General features: G+C 38.3%; 2 protein-coding genes across 3 annotated transcripts; both read left to right on the forward strand.

The window, feature by feature from the left end:
• The first annotated feature begins 411 nt into the window (after positions 1 to 411).
• On the forward strand, positions 412 to 8,371 carry LOC116294937 (high affinity cationic amino acid transporter 1). 2 transcript variants are annotated; one of them, XM_031702633.1, is made up of 4 exons: positions 412 to 540; positions 2,822 to 4,179; positions 5,409 to 5,807; positions 6,931 to 8,371. In XM_031702633.1, exons 2-4 carry the CDS (start codon positions 2,847 to 2,849, stop codon positions 7,086 to 7,088), a joined length of 1,890 nt encoding a protein of 629 aa, XP_031558493.1. In that variant the 5' UTR covers positions 412 to 540; positions 2,822 to 2,846; the 3' UTR covers positions 7,089 to 8,371. The 2 variants fall into 2 exon arrangements, with proteins under 2 accessions (XP_031558493.1, XP_031558494.1); XM_031702634.2 differs by lacking the exon at positions 412 to 540 and adding an exon at positions 2,071 to 2,131.
• A 7,598-nt stretch (positions 8,372 to 15,969) lies between these two features.
• LOC116294934 (melanocyte-stimulating hormone receptor-like) lies at positions 15,970 to 16,961 on the forward strand. The gene has a single exon (XM_031702629.2). It carries the CDS (start codon positions 15,970 to 15,972, stop codon positions 16,879 to 16,881), a length of 912 nt encoding a protein of 303 aa, XP_031558489.1. The 3' UTR covers positions 16,882 to 16,961.
• The last annotated feature ends 303 nt before the right edge of the window (positions 16,962 to 17,264 follow it).

The raw sequence follows: 17,264 nt of genomic DNA on the forward strand, positions 1-17,264 counted from the left end.
CTAAGTCAGGACATGGCTAACTCACAGATAGAACCCTGAAACAACCTCTGGGCTGATCTAAGTCAGGACATGGCTTACTCACAGATTGAACCCTAAAACAACCCCTGGGCTGATGAAAGTCGGGGCACAGCTAACTCACAGATAGAACACTGAAACAACTTCTGGGCTGATGTAAGTCAGGGCCCAGCTAACGTAACCTGAAACAACCTCTTTGCTGATCTCGTGAGACCATATTTTGAACAAGTTTGAATATATATTTTTTCATGTAGAATCCCACATACACAATATTTTCAGACGGCCCCCGCTCTTAAACGCTTTTGTTAGTATGGTAATTCCATGCCTCCTAAGATAATGAAGATGTTTTAATGTTTTCAAAATCACTTGGAAACCACTTTACTGAACAGAGAAGACTGTATGACATTGAGGAATATAACGTTCGTGCCATTTGCCTTGGTTTTTCTGACTTCCTTCTTCGAAAATAACCTATAAAAATAAGCAAGATTTCTTTGTTAACTGGAGAATTACCTCGACCAACACGGAGTAAGTACACCAACTGAGTTTTCTTGAATGGTTGTTTTTAAATTGCCTTTTCTCTGACAACACTGACGAATATGATCGTGTTTAAGAGATGACGAGTGTTTGAACGGCAGGCGAAATGATATCATTGTTCGTAAAACTTGATCTGAAGTTGTTTGGAAAAGAGATCGACTAAAAAGATGCAAAGAATTGTATAGGAGATTCAGTATTGATTTATTATCGTCCTGAAAATGCAGTAAAATCAGGGAAAATTGGATAAGTGGTTCACAACAATTGCTAACCATTCAAGCTAGAAACATTGAAAAGAAAATGAAAAAAAATAGGTTTATAATATTTTATGCAGTGAACCTTAGTATTGGAATTGAAATACTGAGGAGTTGACTGTAAATAGGCTATATAATGACATTAAACATGTCATATGGTTGGTGAAATTTATAAGTCGAAATAGTTATATAATAGGTGATAGCCAAACTGACTTCTGATACGGTTATAGTAACTTTGTTTGAGGCAGCGACTGTGATTTCTTCTACCGGCGATGCAATACACGCCTTGCAGATTTTAAAATTTGACGAGAAAGTTGAAATCCTGCTACAGGAAACAAATAATGAAAAAGGCAGTCAGCGCGACTGCTCAAGTTATTGCCTAAAGAGTAGTTGTTTACAATAAAAATAGACACTGAATTAATCTAAATAATGAGAAACATCAACATTGTTTTTCTATGAAAAGGATAAGATTCCAGTAACTATGTACTTGTAACTGAGTAGTTGCTCATTGAAGTTTTTAATATTGCCGAGAAAGCTTTAATCATAGTACATATGAAAGAAAGAAAAGAAACAACAGTTTGCATAAAGTTATGGCCCACAGAGTAGTTGGTTGTTCAGAGTAAAAATGAAAACCAGAATTACTCTAAACGCACTTAGAAAATATCTTCCATCTATTTTCGTCTAGGATGACACACGCGTGAAACCTAGAGAGCATAAATAAGAGAGGGAAACTTCTTTTTTAGTGATCAAAACGCTCGCTCTTTAGCTCGCGCGCGCGCAAGTTTATGGCGCAGGGGAGTGAGAGTAAGGAGAAATTTAATTCATCCGGTTACTAAAAATAGCCCAGCCGTGAATTAACATGGCGCGCGCGTCATTAAGAAGTTTCCCTCTCTTATTTATGCTCTCTTGATGAAACCAATAGGGAACTACTTTTGAATAGCAATTTTTTGCAAAATCCTGTGTATTTAAGTTACGCACTATTTAGCACTAATTAGTTGTAGTTGTTATAGGTTGCTATCAATAGACGTCACTTCCGGTAATAGCTCTTTTTTGATGGCTTGTAGAATCCTGGAGGTTGTTTTGATCTCTTGTTTTCTGGTTTGATGTCGTGAAAATAGTCAAATACAATAGTTTGAGGACTTATTTTGATATGTCTTGACTTAGCATCCGCTAGCTGCCCCCCAGTCAACCGCTTGTCCCCCCCCCCCCCCCCCCCAGTCAACTCCAAAAAGTCACGTGATTGATAGTAAGCAATTCGGCTTGGCTTCTTGTGGGCGCTTTTAACTGATTATATGACGCCACATATGCTATATTGGGTAGCCTTCAAACTGGTTAGTTTTGATTTGCTTTATTTTTCAATGTTTCTAGTTTTCTTAGATACGCATTTATAAAGTCAGGCCGCAGTGGTGCTCAATCTGTTTAACACTAAAGGATAAAATGTAGCTTCTAAATGCTGTTTTGCTCTTTGCTCTCGCATCATCGCAATATTAGTGATATTTTTGCCAATTTTTTCAAATTTTTTCTTTTATCTTTAAAAGCTTAATAAATGTTTTCAAACCCTTATTTAACCACTGGGAGTTAATATTAACGCTAGCTTCTAGGAGGTTTGGGACTATTAAGTTTTAGTTTCTAGGAGGGAGGAGGGGTTGGATTTTCCATTAAAAGTATTCATTACTTCTAATGATTGATTTTAATTATAAATATATGTGTTAGTTAAGCTGGATAGGTGTCCCAATTAGTTTAATGTTTTCTGTAAACTAGATTTTATGAAATGTTAATAAAGTATATATTATTATTATTATTATTAGAAAACGTAAGTACAGTTCAAGTAAAGAAAACTAGTAAAAGAAAATGTACAGAGAGACAGAGAGAGAGAGAGCGAGAGAGACAGAGATGCCTTCGAATGACTAATTGTCAGTACTTTAATATTCTGCACATTAATAAAGATGCTATTGAATTCCTTCACACTCTAGTACCTCGATATAATACATTCACTTTCATTTGTATAAATTATGTTGTAGAAGAACCCAAGCAAAACGACTGAAGATGTCGTCGTGTCGAAACTTCGCTTTAAGCCTCCTTCGACGCCGAGAAACACTCCAAATAGAAGGTGAAAGCTTATTACGAAGATGTCTCAACACTTTTGATTTGACAGCACTTGGAGTAGGAACGGTGATTGGTGCTGGTTTGTACGTCGTGACTGGAGAACTAGCTCGAGACGTAGCAGGACCAGCCGTTGTGATTTCATTCTTCATCGCCGCCGCTGCTGCTTTTCTGTCTGGTTTATGCTATGCAGAGTTCAGTTCCAGGATTCCAAAAGCTGGGTCGGCCTACATCTACACGTACGTTGCCCTTGGGGAACTGTTCGCCTTCATTGTAGGATGGAATATGATTTTGGAATATCTGATCGCGGCTGCCTCTTTGGCTCGATCCTGTAGTGAATACATTAACTCTATTGCTGGTGGTGAAATTTATAAGTTCTTTATTAACGACATCGCATCTTGGAAAGACATTACCTTTCTGGGTCCCTTTCCCGATTTCCTTGCAATGGCGATTGGTGTCATCATTACTGTCATCGTCTGCTTGGGTGTCCAGCATTCAGCAATATTCAACAAAATAACAACAGTAATTAATATTTTAGTCATTTGTTTTGTGATCATTGCCGGGTTGTTTTACGTCGAATCAAATAATTGGTCCTCTCCTAAGAAATTTGCTCCATACGGCGTTAGTGGTATCCTGACAGCGGCCGGTAGTTGTTTCTACGCTTTTGTAGGTTTTGACGCAATTGCAACAGCCGGAGAAGAAGCAATCAATCCAAAACGTTCCTTGCCTCTTTCCATAATGTTCTGCCTGATAATAAGCTTTTTGGCTTATTTTGGAGTAGCCACCGTCCTTACTCTCATCCTTCCTTATCATCGCCTTTCCCGCTTTGCTCCTTTGGCCGAGGCGTTTGCCACCAGAGGATTTCCAGCTGCGAGATACGTGATTTCCATCGGGGCAATTTGTGCAACTTCTTCGTGTTTGATGTGCAATTCGTTTGCAGCTCCGAGAGTCGTGTACTCCATGGCATCAGATGGCCTCCTCTTTAGTTTCTTCGCCAAAGTCAACCAAAGAACCTTCGTACCGGTAAGAGCAACTGTGCTAGATGGTCTCATCGTGTGCACTTTGGCGGTTATTATGGATATAAGACAACTGGTCGAGATGCTGTCTATTGGTACCCTTGTGGCTTATTCCATGGTGGCTCTGTCTGTCTTACTGACCCGATATCAGCCTGGAGTTCCTAGTGTGACTATCGAAGGGGATGTTTACCAGGAAAACACGAGGAAATGGCTCAAGAAGCTTTGCTGTAAAAAAGAAGACAAGGAGGGCGACTATGAAGGTACTTGTTCACACTTCAGTAGATAGCTATTGCACTAAAATACATACCTGGTGTATTGAGTCAAAACATCAGAATTTTTAAAGAAAGAAATAATTTTATTTTGACAATAGTTTTGACACTAAGATTTTGCACGAATCGACTATACTGTATAGACACTCTGTTAAAACATTTATATTTTATTTAACAAATAGATCAGGCATAGCTATGTTCAGTACTCTGATAAAACAGAACATAGCTAAGCCTGATCTATTCGCTATATATAATAGATTTGTACGAGAAAAATATCGTAAATTTAAAAAAAGGTTTGTTTACAAAAAGAGCGCGCGTCTGTCGTCAAAATCACGTAAGCAAATTCGATTCATGCGATGATTGGCTAAAAACACGACGTATGGCTATGGCAAATGAAGGCCTACACCTCATTTTCGAATAAAATTTTTGCTTTGGGTTAACACTTTGATTCCACTTTCATCGGTCATCCCCACTTCCAAACAAGTTAAACTTTCTGAATAACAAGATATTAGCCTTGTACAACAGGATTTCTTCAAGATAATAGTTTTTGGCGCTCACTGCTTGAATACGAAAAGAATTTAATTCTCTCTTAATATCTAATTGCGCATATTTTGTACGAAACAGTGGATACTACACTGGATCAGAATATTGGGAAGAAAAGCAAATTCGTCTACGCCTCTTTGTTTGGTTCTTGCCTGAGTGAATTCGACAATCAATGTAGTTGATAACCAATAATAAAAAATAATAATAATAGCAATAAGTAATAAATAGTAAATAATCGTTTAACGGATATATGGCGTGCACTCTTACAAGCACCACCACTTATTTCACATATGTTCACATGGGCTTTTATCTTTTATTCCTAAATGCATAAATATTTGGAACCAAAATTTTAAATTAAGCAGTTACGTTGATCCTAGGATACCATGTTATAGTTGTAATAAAGTTTCTGATAGTCAATACGTTTTTCACCACTTTCTTTATTATCGAGACCTTTTATAGGGCATTTAAATTATAGCATCAGTTACTAAAGAACCTTATTCGAATTTTATCGAACCCTGTATGAAACAATTTAATATCCGGGGTGATCCAAGTCATGGTACCACGACCAGAGTCCCTTTCCCACTTTATTGAAATAAATAACTTCATGCATCGTGCAAACGACTTCTTAAAATCAATTCAATAAACTGACCCTTAAAATATTTGTTTTACAAATATAGTTTTGAGTAACGAAGATGAAAAGGTGCAACAAGATACCGACTTCATGACCTCCAGCGACATGGAGAAAGCCGAACCATCGCCTGAGTCTTGCTGCCGAGCTTCGTTCGCTGCTGCTTCACTGGTTCTTGGAATAACTGGACTGTGTTTGACTCTCACTCTTGCATACCCACATCTGGCTAAAAAAGAAGTCTGGGCGATATTGCTGGCTTGCTTCTTTGGTCTTGTCATTCTAATGTCGCTAATGGTTTTGGAGAGACAGCCAAAGAATGATGCTACCTTTCCGTTCATGGTCCCTGGTTGTCCGTATCTTCCAACCATTTCCATCTTTATCAATGTTCTGTTGGTGGTGAAGTTGAAGTACTGGACGTATGTACGATTTGGCATTTGGATGGTACTTGGTAAGTATTTAAGTATAAGGATATATCATGCATGTTAATATCTTGACACTGCTATCTTATTTCGTAACGCTGTACTAATTCCTTTATAGACAAAAAGAATAACTAGAAGTTTCTTGAGTAGATATTTCGGACGATATCCATCGTCCATCATCAGTTTAATGACTCTATGAGTGTTACATTACAGTGAATACTTTAGCCCTAGGGACTAATACGTATTAATGAAGTACTGTAAACTGATGATGGACGATGGATAGCGTCCGAAATATCTACTCAAGAAACTTCTAGTTATTCTTTTTGTCTATAAACTCTTAGCCCAAAGAAACATTTTCACTAATTCCTTTTTTTTGAATGCCGCAATTTAATTAATTACAAATATGGAGTGCAGTTCCCTGATAATAATAATGGGAAGTTCCTATCTAACATCGTCTCGATGCGCTTTACATTTTTATGGCCAGAGGAAGACTTGACGGGCTGCATATTGAGGCGCTTTGATAAACAGCCATTCAGCTTATAATAAAAATGGGGAAATTGGTAGTACATTTAGTGCTGTACCTCCATATTGGGATACTGTTGAACCAGGAGACAATCGTTCTTGTATGTTCTCTTCAGCTCTGTTATTTTAAGACCCTGAGTGTTGGTGAGGCCATAGACTTGAACTACGACCTCCCATGCCCATACAACACAATGACTCTTTTTAATCGATGTAACCGGGTGGCGGTAATGCCTTCTTGTTTTCTTTGTTTTTCTTTGTCACTAGTTCGTTCTTGCCATCAAAGTGGCGATATTGAAACCCTTGTCACCATAGTATATATTTAGCATTCCTATTTGGTGTTATTAGTGTTTAGTTATTAACAAAAATAAATATAATGTTTCTCCAAGCTAATTTTTTCTCGGGAAAAAAAAAATCCGAGCTCTAGGCAAAATTCGAACCCGCGACCTTCTGTTTGTTAGTTGGATTAGAAAGTCATGTCTGACTAACAAACAAAAAGGCAGAGGTCACGGGTTCGAATCCCGCCTGATGGAGCTCGGAATTATTTTATTCCGAAAAAAAGGCGTGAAGAATATACGATTTTTCCCGAACCCGACTCCTTTAACTCTTTCTATCTTCTCTATCTTCATTTAGGATTCTTCATCTACTTCTTCTATGGATACCGACACAGTAATGAAGCATTGAGCTCCCACGATGAAGTGCATCAATATATTCTTCCGGATACACCTCCTATCAAACAGAGAGTAGAAGTACTACAACCTGATAAATTAAAACGCACCCATCGCGAATGAAGCAAAACCAAGACTAAAAATACGAATGAAAACAATTGAATTTATTCCCCGTATTTTCTTCTCGCGAAATTTAATGGCCAGTAATTGTACGTGAGGGGGGAGGGGGGGTGCGGGGCGAGAATTTAAGAAGAGCATATGAGTCGTGATGTATTTCCCGGTTAATACCATAGGATAAGATATAAGAAGATACTATAACTTGTTAGCGCATTCATTAATTTGGTTAATGTCATTGCGAGCAAATATTAAGCTAAGGTCGTCAGCATACATTTTGGCTAGGAATAAGTCAGAAAATTACGTAAATAATTGATATATAATAAAAACAAGAGGGGCCAAGGATGGTCCCTTGGGGTACTCCGCACCGCACCAATACCTTAAGGCCAGTTTAGACGGTACGATTTTTGCCTACAACTATCGTGTACAACACGCTCGCGCCATCCTACAACTCGAGTCGTAGCGTGTAAATCAAGCCTACGACTCGCCTACGACAGACGCGAGCGTGTTGTATACGATAGTTGTAGGCAAAAATCGTACCGTCTAAATCGGCATTAAGATGACTTTCTACTGCTTACTATACATGCATCAAGAATTCCGCGCAACTACTCTAAGCTCATGCTCAAGTGGTCCCAAAGAGTGGAATCATGAGTTGTGAATCTTTGTCAATCACGAAATGACCAATGAACACTCGGTTTATAAAATACTGGGATCTAATAAAGATTTTGGTGTGAAAAATCAACCTCTTTGGCACAAAAATGTCCCGACAGAATGATGACAAACTTTTCAATAGAAACGTCTGTCATTATCAGTTGCAAGAAAAAAATGAATGAAGGTACTTGTTAAGTAAATTAAAACAAAGGAACAAAATGTAATATAATGTAAAGAAATTAATGTGGTTGATTAGCAAGAAAGGGACAAATTGACATCATGATTGACCTGATGATAGAGAACAGGGGAACTTATCATTTCAACCCATCAATCCGGTTGGAAATTCGTTTTTTAATGGCAAAAAAAGAGTGGGAAACTTTTTCTTCCAAAAATGGTACACGAGCCTACTGACCGTAAGAACGAAAAAGAGCGGATTGCCTCGATCGGATTACCGAATTTTCCGGAACTTTCTGATTGGAATGATCGACGCATATCATCGGTCTTCCAACCGGAATTTCCAGTTTCTTACGGGTAAATGGTAAGCACCCCAGCTCTTACAGGAACATGAATTCATTAGACAATTTAATAGGGGTAAAAGAAAACGAAAGGAAAAAGTAGAAATAAAATTTATTTTGTCTTAATATGTTGGGATTTGAACCTAAGTCCACCAACAGGATTTAAAAAAAAAATCGATTCAGCTGTATCATACCTCCGCAGAGCTGAGGCGTCGTATGGACTTCGGGCCTGACGGCAATAAAAGCCCTTGGGTGTACGGATTACGCAAGAAAATGTTCTAGCCTGAAGGCATCAGGGGAAAGACTGGCCGGCCCATAGAATCTGCCACACAAGGAATCGGTTGAAAAGTTGATGTTATTAAAAATGCTTCATTTTCATGTATTTCACGTACACTTCTTAATCAAATATCTCATGATGTCACGCCATAGCGTGACAAGGGTCTCGTTTATAAAAACATTCATGGCAAACCGCTGTCATTAGCAATTCATTGTAAAATTATTAATTATATAAATCATATTACGTGATTATCCGTTTCTTTACGTCATGTGACAAAGACCGCCACCTTTTAAAAATAATAATGTCACGCATGGTCACGAAAGTAACAACTAATTCACGTTGTTACAATCTCTAGTAAATGCATTTTTTTGCAAAAAGAATATAAAAAAAAACAATGCAAAAATTTTACAAATTGAAGTGAAAGATTTCCTTAATAAATCAAATTTTTAGTACTAAGCTCAAAGATCTTGCGAATAATTATTTATAATTTGATTGTGTAATTAACTTAATTGAAAAATTAAATTATAATTAGATGACGATGATTTTGACGTCATCCAATTAAGTTCTTCAGAATTCTCATCAACCTCAGCCATCATTCGCTGGTTGAAGATTTCCTTCAACTTCAACAATGAAGCTTCTTCTAAGCTTCTTGTTGGTGGCTTCAACGTCGTTTTACTTTCAAAGCAACGTGGCTTCACCAAGTAAGTTACTTTTTTTTTCTTTTTTTTTTTTTATTAATTTTTTCGCAAAAAAATTCCCTTAACGTTTTTAGAAAATATTGAGAGAATTTTCAATACAATTTCATCATAGTAAACTCTAATTTGAAAATATTAGCAAAGCTAATGCATGGGGTTTTTTATTGTAGTTTTAGTTTAAATTCAAAGCACTAATACAAATGCAAAAAATATATAAATTTTATACACATTTTATGAACTAAGTTGAAAAAATTAGCAGGCATTCGGCGAAGCAGAACAAATCGTGAAATAAATTTGAAGCTGCGCGCGCAGTGCGCAAATGCTGATATCGATGTTTTTTGTTCTTGATTGGATTGGAAGGCAGATCATCATGTATTCGAGCGAATACTTTTGAATAAAAGATTTTTATATAAGAATGGATGGATTAATAGATTGATGGATAGATGGATGGATGGATGAAGGGATGGATGGATGTTTGCTTCTCTGATTCGTATGATTCTCTGAATTGTAAGTTTTACTTGATATTATTGATATCTTATCGTACACAGTTCCACTTGGCGAGTTACCCAAAGTATGTGAAGATATTGCTTACGCCATGAAAGACCCCTCTTTACCAATGTCAAATCAATGTGTTTGCAAGCATGGCTTTGAAGGTCCCGCAATATTCAGCCCCGATTCATTAGACGCTAAGTGTGTCGGTAGGTAGTGCTCCTTTGAGTAATATAAAAGGTATTGACGTTGGTAAATGTGAAAAAAAAGATAAAAGTAAAAGAGATGGAAGTGAAAGAAATAAAGATGCCCAAGCCTGCGCGCGAATGGAAGAGACATGGATTATCTGTTTTTAGGGAATGGGAATAGAAAGAAGGAACAGAACGTAAGAGAGAAAGAGAGAGAGAGACTCAGAGAGAGAGAGAGAGAGAGAGAGAGAGAGAAGTAGGAGTAGACGTAATATGAAATAAGAGTCGCTGTTTAAGTTGTATCGTCCATATTCTTGACTCTTCTGATGTATAACCGTTAAACAAAGAAATGATACTCCAGAGAATGACACATGGATCTGAAATGGGAAAACAATACGCCCAAGTTAATAGAGTTTGTTCTGCTAATGTTTGTCATTCTTTTACGTTACTAATGTATTTTTTAGGAAAATAAAGACGATTTGCTTACACAGTTTCAAGAAATTTGATGCTCTTTTATATTTTGTTTCTTTAGAACCGCAAATTTAGATACGAGCTTAAAAGCACAAATAATGCACATATATCCTCGCGGACGTTTAATGGTTTTTGTTATTTATATTATTGATACGTGTAGATATTGACGAATGTAAGAACAACGTGATGGTCTGTGGGACTTTATCTCTGTGTGTTAACACCATTGGATCCTATGAATGCCGTCCATGTGGCCAGGGTTATATGAACGTGCAGGGTATTTGTCAAGGTAAGTTTTTGATAAAATAGCCTGTCAGTAATTGAATATAGGGATGGAGGGATGGAGGGATGGAGGGATGGAGGGATGGAGGGATGGAGGGATGGAGGGATGGAGGGATGGAGGGATGGAGGGATGGAGGGATGGAGGGATGGAGGGATGGAGGGATGGAGGGATGGAGGGATGGAGGGATGGAGGGATGGAGGGATGGAGGGATGGAGGGATGGAGGGATGAAGAGATCGAGTGATGGAGCGCGATGGCTGTTTCTCTTAATTCAGCTCATATGATATTGTTGAATTATTTTGTAAACACAGCTCAACTTGCCGACGTACACAAAGAATGTAGAGATATTCCTAACGCCATGACAGACCCTTCAGTTTCAATGTCAAATCAATGTGTTTGCAAGGATGGCTTTAAAGGTCCAGCAAGATTCGGCCTCGATTCAGTAGACGCTAAGTGTGTCGGTAGGTTGTTGGTAAATGTAGAAGAAAAGGAAAGAAAGAAAAGGGATGGTAGTGAAAGGAATGAAGGATTGTTGGGAAATGAAAAAATAGTGATCATAGAATGTATAGTTGTCCATCATTTTCAATAATTATTACAAAGAATATCATAAAAATAGGCCTCTCTGCCATGGGCATAATGTTTCCCCATGCCCAAGCTAAATAGTTATATTACAAAGATATTCCTTGCATTTTTTTAATGCATGAAACAGATATCGACGAATGCTTCAACCAGAATGTCTGTGGTGCTGATTTGGAGTGCATGAACACCCAAGGATCATACCAGTGCACCTGCAAAAGTGGATTCACTAACTATAATGCTACTCATTGCGAGGGTGAGTATAAAAACTGATCCAGCTTTACCCTTCAAGCTTGTTTATGATGTCTTTTGAATAGAATTCAGTGTCTGTTCTTATTCGTATGTAATACTTTTATGTAAAGCTATTTCAAAAAGGGTAATGAAGGTTTTGTAGCATACCACATGCTGCATTCCAAGCCCGGAACGAAACTATATGCCACATGCCACATGCCACATGCCACATGCCACATGCCACATGCCACATGCCACATGCCACATGCCACATGCCACATGCCACATGCCACATGCCACATGCCACATGCCACATGCCACATGCCACATGCCACATGCCACATGCCACATGCCACATGCCACATGCCACATGCCACATGCCACATGCCACATGCCACATGCCACATGCCACATGCCACATGCCACATGCCACATGCCACATGCCACATGTTTTGAAGTACCTGTATATCACTGTATATCATCAGACAAGGACGAGTGCAAGGATGGAAGTGCTAATTGCCATGCTATCGCAGCTTGTAAGAACCAACATGGGTTCTATCAGTGCTTCTGTCCACAAGGATATACTGGCAGTGGAGTTGGAAGCAATGGATGTACAGGTATTGATTATTTTCGGTTTTACCCTTGGAATCTTGGAAGACTTTGTATGAATAGAAAATCTTATATCTGGGTGGAATGGTTTGCGTAGTGGTTTACTGCTCGCCTCTCACCGCTGTGGTCCGGGTCAAGCCCTAGCTCAGACTGTATCAGATGTGAAATGAGTTTGTTTGATGTGTTTTTCTCTCCCTTGTCACGAGGGTTTACTCCTCACGGAACCTCACGGAAGAGCCCCACATCGGGAGTGGTGGTTGTAAAATATGTAAAATATTTAAAATATGTAATATGCATGTGTATAACTTGAGCTTAAATTAATTAATCATTTCTTTCGTCCCTTTCCTTTATTTTTTCTCTCCTATCTTCTTTCTCTCTCTTTTGTCCTGCAACTTTCATACTTTCATACCCCCCCCCCCCCCCCCATATTACTCCTTGTTTTCTATTGATACGATCACCAGCTAATTTACAGATATGAAGTAATCCCAATAAAGTTTTTCACTTCTTACACCTAGTTTTCTCTCGCTACACTAAATATCATAAAATGTAACACATCAAACTATAGAATACGAGAGATACGCTTCCATTATACTCAGGAGTCTAGTATGGAAAAAAATGTTTGAACGTTCTTCTTCCCTTTCACACTATCGTTGTTTACAGACCTGAACGAATGCCAGAATGCAATGGTATGTGGTGTTGACGCAAGCTGCAAAAATCTCATTGGATCTTATGAATGCACGAAATGTGATGCGGGACATATCAATGTGAAAGGGTTTTGTGAAGGTATATATGTTGATTTCACCAAATGTTGCCAAATATTACTTCTGCTTGCCTGCTTGCCTGCTTGCCTGCTTGCCTGCTTGCCTGCTTGCCTGCTTGCCTGCTTGCCTGCTTGCCTGCTTGCCTGCTTGCCTGCTTGCCTGCTTGCCTGCTTGCCTGCTTGCCTGCTTGCCTGCTTGCCTGCTTGCCTGCTTGCCTGCTTGCCTGCTTGCCTGCTTGCCTGCTTGCCTGCTTGCCTGCTTGCCTGCTTGCCTGCTTGCCTGCTTGCCTGCTTGCCTGTCTGAAGCCGCACACTTTCGACAAGTATCTTAACTGTGATTTTGGTTGCCTCGTCAGACATTAATGAATGCTCTAATTTTACCATTTGTGGAGCTAACGCTATTTGCAAGAATAATATTGGATCGTATGAATGCACCAAATGTGATGAGGGTTACATGAATGTGAACGGAAAATGTGAAGGTACTATAAGTTAGACAACAGAGCCTTCTTCCGATCAATTGGAATTATCTGAAGAATATGCAACTTAACAAAGCTAAAACCATTTAGTCAAATCCAGCTCGTGGTCTATCATCAATGCTGCGTTCTGATTGGATGAGCTAGTACTAAACTATAAGTTATAGCCTACTAGTAGCGAAAAGTGCCGGCTTTGAAAACCAAAGTCGAAACTTGTTTGCATCTATAAATTTGACCGACTAGTTGGATTTGACTAAGACAATGATAAGTCCTCTCGTCCTCATGGCCTATGAATCAATAGTCCATATGGGATTCGGCCGCATGGGCTATTGGTTTAAGAATTGAGAGCACCCATTCATGTCCTCCAACATGGCACGTGAACATCACGTGATGACTTTTCAATTCTTTGTTTATTACAGATGTAGACGAATGCACAACTGGCAAAGCTAGATGCCATGAAAGTGCCACCTGCATCAATAAGATTGGATCTTTCTACTGCTTATGTCCACCTGGGTTTACAGGCAGTGGAGATGTGGTTAGCGGATGCAAAGGTGACGACTAAGATTATCTCAGACTGTCTATTCTAACTTAACATTGTTTATTCCTGATATTGTCTATTCTTGACATATGTAATTTAAGACTCACATTTTATCGACACCCTGCAACGATTTCTCACGGCTAACTCACAGATCGACCGGTTTCTGATCCAATTCAATTTTTTTTTATATACATGTTAAGATATCGATGAGTGCAGAAACAATCCCTGTGAAGAAGGCAGCGCATGCCTGAATGATGCTGGTTCCTTCCAGTGTTATTGCTTGGAAGGCTACTCATACGACACGGCAACACAAAGATGCAAGGGTAAATATTCACGTGGGAATGATACGCGGCAAAAGAAAATGGACTAAGAGAAGGAATCTCTGGTCTCACCGTTTGATGCTATTTAGATTCACATTTGCCGTTGCTTGTTTTTCTGCACGCGCACACTGTGCTCTCTCTACGCCGTTTGCTTACTTTTTTCATGAAAAACCAAAAGAAAAAATGAGCTCATAGGATAGAGCGCGCACAGCACGCGCGTGCAAAAACAAACGATAAAATAATTGATTCTAAAAATAGCAACAAATATTTAAAAAATAGCATCAAAGAGTGCTCATTATGGGGCCCAGGGATTCTTTTTCTGAGGTCATATTCTCTCGTACGCGGCCTTGCTAACAGGTCACGTGACAAAAACGTTATCTTGTGATGTATTTGGCACCTCCTAAAGCAGTCCCATGATTCAGCGCACGTCGTACTCGTTACCAGTTTTTCGCGCAACCTCGATACGTATGTTACTCTGATGACTGTTTTTTGTGTGTTTTATTTCAGCTGCTGATCTAAGCATGGGTGACGATAGTCCCTGAACGACGGATTCTTTATTAAGCTAACTCTCAATCCTTGAAAATCTTACTTTCTTATATCAGCAACAAACTCATCCTAAACTCACAAAATAGTGTACCCATTCCTTTCCCATCTATTCATTTTACCCTTACCCTTATAAAGATGTTTCCCATTTTCAACCTTTCAAACACTTTTTTCAATCATTTTTTCTTTTCCTCTTGTTTATCGCGAACATGTAACATTTCTAGTGAAGCAGTTAGAAAGTAATTTTCACATTTAGTGTTAAAGTTACACAGGAAAACTGAAAGCTGAATAAAAGCATCTAAGACTTATAATTGATGTTATTCTATTATCTAATATTCTAATATTTATTTCAATAAAGTTACTCACCAAAAGCCTTGAAATCTGAGGTCACTGAGGATTGTGGGAAACTTTACATATCAAACAAGTAAAGCTTTTTTGACACACACTAGCACTGCAGCTTGAGGATGCTCAGAAAAAGTCATACTGTAACTGGTAAAATATGTGCAAGCCCATCAACAGTTGTCAAGCGGTTGAATCATTTATATGTATCTACCCATAATCCTTGTCGGTCTCACCTTTGTAGCTTTTCAGGTGACTTACTTTATTGAAATAAGTGTATATGCTTTTTTGATATGTAAAGTTTCCCATGATGCTCAGCGATCTCAGCTTTCTAGGTTTTTGTTGACTAACGTTATTGAAATAAGTGTATACAAACACACGTTTATTAGGGAAATAACTTACAAACATGTGACTGTGTGTGTGTGTTTTGTGCTCATAGTTTATTGGATAAAATTCAGATGATACACATATCATGCTGTAAAAACTGATGGGTTGCTAGCATAAAGATTCAAAAGACAATAACATGCCGTTAACAATGAATGCTGAGAAGTCTTTTTTAAATGGCACCAACATGGCCGCGATGACGTAACTTGTAATCAAAAAGCAGAGTTGAGTATTCAAATAAATGAGTGCGTGTAAAAACTGATTTGTTGGTAGACTCATAAAAATGAAGGTAATCAAAACGTCTATACGCCTGGCTCTCGGATTTTTGGTTTATTCATAACCCATTGCTTTAGTAGTTAAAAACAGGTGCTAGCTTTAATTAAAAGAGAAAATTCGTATTTGCTAATATTTATTGGGAAGGTAATGAAACAGGTGTAAAATGTACTGTATTTTTGAAATTATTACTTTTGGCTTTGAAATCTTTATTGCACTCTAGCTATAGTCACTAAAAGTCGAAATCTGATATCGAAATTCGTTTGCTGATCGGATCATCATGATGAACTCAACTACACAACAAGTTCTATGCCCAAGGTTAACAATATCTCATAACAAGGACGCCCACAATTTCGACTATTCTACTAATGTTCTAGTTTGTATCATAAACGGCTTGTTGATGCTTCCAACGACGCTGTTCAACTTGGTGTTAATTCTTTGTATCCTGAGAAATCCTTCTCTTCGTAAGCCATCGTATTTACTCATTTGCGCGTTGGCTTTTACCGATTTTGGCGTTGGGGTTTTATTACAACCGCTGTTCATTGCGAGGAAAGTTGCTCTCATTTTATCACGACAAGATTTTTACTGCAGCTTGCTTAAGTCTGGAAACATTCTGGCCCACATGATCTGTAGTCCATCATTTTTTATTGTAACTATGATTAGTATCGATCGATATCTTGCAATCCGACTACGAACTCGATACAACCAAGTTGTAACGGCGAAGACCGTGTTAAAGTTTCTTACTGGGTGTATGGTAAGTGCTTTAGCAGTAACTTTAGGGAGACTGCAAGCGACTAAACCAAGTTACATGGGAATAGCAGCTGTTTTAATGTTTGTACTGCTACTGGTAATTATGGTTTCTTATTTCATTTCCATAAAAACCTTGAAGACTCATCACCGACAGGTTCATAGCATCCAAGAGTCCATGCTCGTTCAAAGTGCCCAACACAAACGTACAATAAAAACTCTGCTGATCATCGTATCTTGCTTGTTTTTGTGTTATATTCCTTTTGTCGGCGTGGTCATTGCTATTGCAATACAAGGACGTAATGCAATGCTAATGATAGCATGGGAATATACTGCAACTTTACTGTTTTTGAATTCCTGCTTGAATCCTCTGTTACATCTTTGGAGATGTAAGGAATTGAGACAATCTTGTGTTAGTTTGGTTTGTAAAACTTGGCACAATTAGCCTCCATAAAATTAACAAGCTTAAGTTAAGCGAAAACGTTGTGTCAATATTTAACAATTATTTGACGAAGGCGAAGTGAATATCGGGGAATATTTACCGAGACGCGAGTCTTCGACCGGCGAGGTAAATATTCTCCGATATCCTCTGAGGCTGAGGCAAATAATTGTTTTAGTATAAACACACAGGTGATTCTTTCAACAAAAAAAAAGATTAAAGATTAAAGACATTTTTTCCCTGTAACAGCAACAAAGCGGCTGGCCACTATTTTGGATTATCGCTGGAGGTGATTATCGTGTGATATCTGTGTATTTTTACTAATTGCTAATATTTCGCCATGTAATATCACTTAAATGGTTATGGCGACACTGATAAAGTTTCAAGTG

Source organism: Actinia tenebrosa, unplaced genomic scaffold (assembly GCF_029948245.1).
Source record: "Actinia tenebrosa isolate PJP-AT-01 unplaced genomic scaffold, QUT_ActTen_1.0 PGA_scaffold14__42_contigs__length_11649687, whole genome shotgun sequence".
In the NCBI taxonomy this organism is placed as follows: domain Eukaryota; kingdom Metazoa; phylum Cnidaria; class Anthozoa; order Actiniaria; family Actiniidae; genus Actinia; species Actinia tenebrosa.